Here is a 3,489-nt window from a genome sequence, read left to right as displayed (position 1 = left end):
ATCACAACCACCTGTAATTACATTTCCAGGGTGACACCCTCTTCTGATCTCCATGGGCACCAGCCATGTAAGTTGTACCCAGATATAAATAGTGATGAAACATTCATACATATAAAATAAATCTTTAAAAATAAAGTTAGGCCATGGTGGCTCACTCCCTTTAATTCCGGCACTTGGAAGGCAGAGGCAGGCAAAACTCATTCGAGGCCAGTCTGGTCTACAGAGTGAGTTTCAGGACAGCCTGGGCTACATAGAGAAATCCTGTCAACAAACAAACAAAAATAAGTAAGTAAACAAACAAATGGCTGAAGGTTCCCCTCCAGTTCCCACTTAGAGAAGTTCCCATCCATCCTGAGAGGGCTGTGCTGAGCTCCTGGGTGCAGATTTTAGTGACCAGTTGTGACCGCTGAACAGACCCTGACCTGGCTCAGCTTTCTTTCATGAGACTTTCATCTGCTATCTCCACTCTCTTCCACTCCCCAGCCTCCAGCTCTGGGATTGGGGTGAACAAGCAGCAGGCCCCTGGGGTGACTAGTTCTCCTGGGGTGACTAGTGCACCCCCTCACGCTAATGGCTGCGGTCTCCCTCCCAGACTCTCCCAACTCCCACTCCTACCGTGACAACACAGCTCACCACACCCAAATCAGGCCGTGTCTGCTGAGAGCTGTTCCCTCTCAGTTCTGGCCTGGCAGCCCCTGCTTCACCTTACTCCTGTCCCTTCATCCCACCCTGTCTGGTCCCCTCCTCTGGGGCCACAGCTGCCATGCTTACCTCCTTCACCCCTCTGCTATGTGACACTCCCAAGGATGGCTTCTCAGTGTCCTTTGAGGACAGGGTCTGGTCCAGGGCAGCCGCTGGTTCGTGGAAGGCTGATGGCCAGCAGAGCCCCTGTATGTCAAAGCCACCCCTCTTAGGATATCCGGTCCAGCTAACCCAGTAGACTACCAAGGACCCCACTCAGGACAGCAAGGGGATTGAGCGGAAACTTTCCCAGGCCAGCATCCTTACTTTAAGGAATTGCGGACTGGCCAGGGGTCGGGGTCAGTGCCACCTCTGCATCTCTGCCACCCACTCCAGGGCCTGCGGTATCTCAGCCCTGTCTCTCCCCAGGCCCTGTACTGCAGCTGCTTCGTTCCTGTGTACTGTGGGTTCATTCCCCCGACATACCGGGGTGAGGTGAGTGAGCGTGAGCCGAGTCCTGCGGCGTCTAAGGGGAGCTACTCAGAGTAGATGGACGCCTGGGTTCTTAAGGGGAGCCCTCTCTAGACCACCCACCCTGTAGAGGACCCAGCAAGTCGGGGTTGCAAGACTTTCCGTGTTCTCCTAGAAGACAGTGTGACGAAACAGGCGCTAGAACACAGGGACCCGAGACCCTGAGTGAGGAAGCCTTCGGGGCCATCTGGGCCAGTGGTCGCAGGCTTCCCTGTGCCCGTGATTAACCCAGGAGTCCTAAGATAACAGGACTGTGCTTCAGTAGACCTGGGCAGGCCAGGATTCTGCACCTCTGGCTGGCCTCAGGGTGACCAGCGACCAGTCTCTGCTACAGTCCGAGTAGCGGGGATGTAAGCCCTGGTCCAGACATTATGCTCTGTCAGCAAGCTTTCTTCTGACTCCCACGGGGTACAGAGCCTCTGTACTGTCATCTCCTGTTCAGTTCCTAGGTAAGGAAACCAGCAGGACCCCACCCCATCCATGGGGCTAGAAGTGGGTGCGCTGTGAGGCTGTGGGAGGGGCTTGCTCCTGAGTCATCAGGAAGATGGACACACCACCCAGAGGCCAGTATCACCAAGATGGCAGAGAGAGAAAGTCCAGGGTCACACCACCCACTATTTCTCTTGGGGACCTCAGCCTCCATGTCCTCTCTGATTGAGCGTCTGTTTGTCCCTGCAGCGGTACATCGATGGTGGCTTCACGAGCATGCAGCCCTGTGCCTTCTGGACAGACTCCATTACCATCTCCACCTTCAGCAGCCAGCAGGACATCTGTCCGAGAGACTGCCCGGCCATCTTCCATGACTTCCGAATGTTCAACTTCTCCTTCCAATTCTCCCTGGAGAACATCACCCGCATGACACACGCGCTCTTCCCGCCAGACCTGGTGGTGAGAGACAGGAGGGTCCGCGTGGGGTCCAGATCAGAGGCGACTTTCCCAAAGGGTTCCCCTGGACCTTTGCCGTGATTAAAGGATTGCTAAAAGACAAGCAGGGCTGAAGACGTGGCTCAGTTGGTAGAGGGCTCGCCTAGCATGCTTGAAGCCCTGGGTTTGATCCCCAGCGCTGCAAAAACTGAGCACAGTGATCCACGTCTGTAATCCCAGTCCTGGGGAGGTAGAGGCAGGGGGTCAGGAATTCAGGAATTTAAGGTCATTCTTAGGCCGGGCGGTGGTCGCACACGCCTGTAATCCCAGCACTTGGGAGACAGAGGCAGGCAGATCTCTGTGAGTTCGAGGCCAGCCTGGTCTACAAAGGGAGTTCCAGGACAGGCTCCAAAGCTACAGAGAAACACTATCTCAAAAAAAACAAAAAGAAAAAGAAAAAAAAAAAAAGGTCATCCTTAGCTACATATGGAGTTTGGGGTTAACCTGAGCTACTTGCCATCCTATCTCAAAACAAATAAACAAAATTCTGGGGCAGAATCTGTGGTCAGCAACGACCAAAATGTTTGCAATTCAGTCCTCCTCAGAGACAGCATTGTGGAGAGAACCTCTCACACACCCTTCCCAACACCCTCTGCAAAGATATTGTCACTGTCCCCATCTGACAGGTGGAGACAGAGAGACTGAGTGGTCACTACATAGCCAGTGAAGGGCAGCGCTGGGACTTGAACCCAGACCCCAAGCTCTAGCCTTCCTATGACCCAGAGATGTGTGGTCTCTGGTTCCCCAGAAATACCCTACCCTCTCTACCCTCTCCTACAGGGGAGGCGGGTGGTACCCTGGGAACAGGTGACTGATGTGTTGACACCCCCACCATGGCAGCCATCACTTCCCAGCTCTCCTGGTAGACAGGGGGGGTCATGCAGACCAGGGCTTGATGACATGTCTCGGGTAGGAGGGGGTTGGTGTCAGCATGTAGAACATGGCTGTGGGTGGGGACAGTGACCCTCATTCATTCTCCTGTGTCACCACCTAGATCCTGCAGGATTACTACTATCAGGGCTATGATGACGCCGTTTCCTACCTGCGGAGGCTGAGTGAGTAGCTGGAGCCTGAGGAAGGGAGGGCAAGGAGGGTGGCAGGGGTGGGAATGGAATTCTGGGTAGAGGAGTGTCCCATAGCCATCCCCGAGAAAGCTGGGCACGAGGAGACCCAGCAGCCTACCCTGCCCTAGACAGCCCACAGTGGCCGTGGAGTGACATGTGGGACGGTGTTCAGAGTGTTTCTAAAACGTTTATGGGCTGGGCGGTGGTGGCGCACGCCTTTAATCCCAGCACTCGGGAGGCAGAGGCAGGCGGATCTCTGTGAGTTCGAGACCAGCTTGGTCTACAGAGC

The 3,489-nt window shown here is 54.9% G+C and overlaps 1 protein-coding gene across 1 annotated transcript in view; it reads left to right on the top strand.

The window, feature by feature from the left end:
• Positions 1–3,489, top strand: part of Pnpla1 (patatin like phospholipase domain containing 1) — a 36,423-nt gene that overhangs the window by 22,540 nt on the left and 10,394 nt on the right. The window contains exons 3-5 of the mRNA XM_026785389.1: positions 1,111–1,176; positions 1,891–2,100; positions 3,131–3,191. Of these exons, the coding sequence (XP_026641190.1) occupies positions 1,111–1,176; positions 1,891–2,100; positions 3,131–3,191 (337 nt within the window). The remainder of the gene's footprint in view (positions 1–1,110; positions 1,177–1,890; positions 2,101–3,130; positions 3,192–3,489) is intronic.

Source organism: Microtus ochrogaster, linkage group LG2 (genome assembly GCF_000317375.1).
Source record: "Microtus ochrogaster isolate Prairie Vole_2 linkage group LG2, MicOch1.0, whole genome shotgun sequence".
Taxonomy (NCBI): Eukaryota; Metazoa; Chordata; class Mammalia; order Rodentia; family Cricetidae; genus Microtus; species Microtus ochrogaster.
The sequence above is the reverse complement of the archived record's forward strand: the minus strand, read 5'-3'. Positions and strand labels throughout refer to the sequence as shown.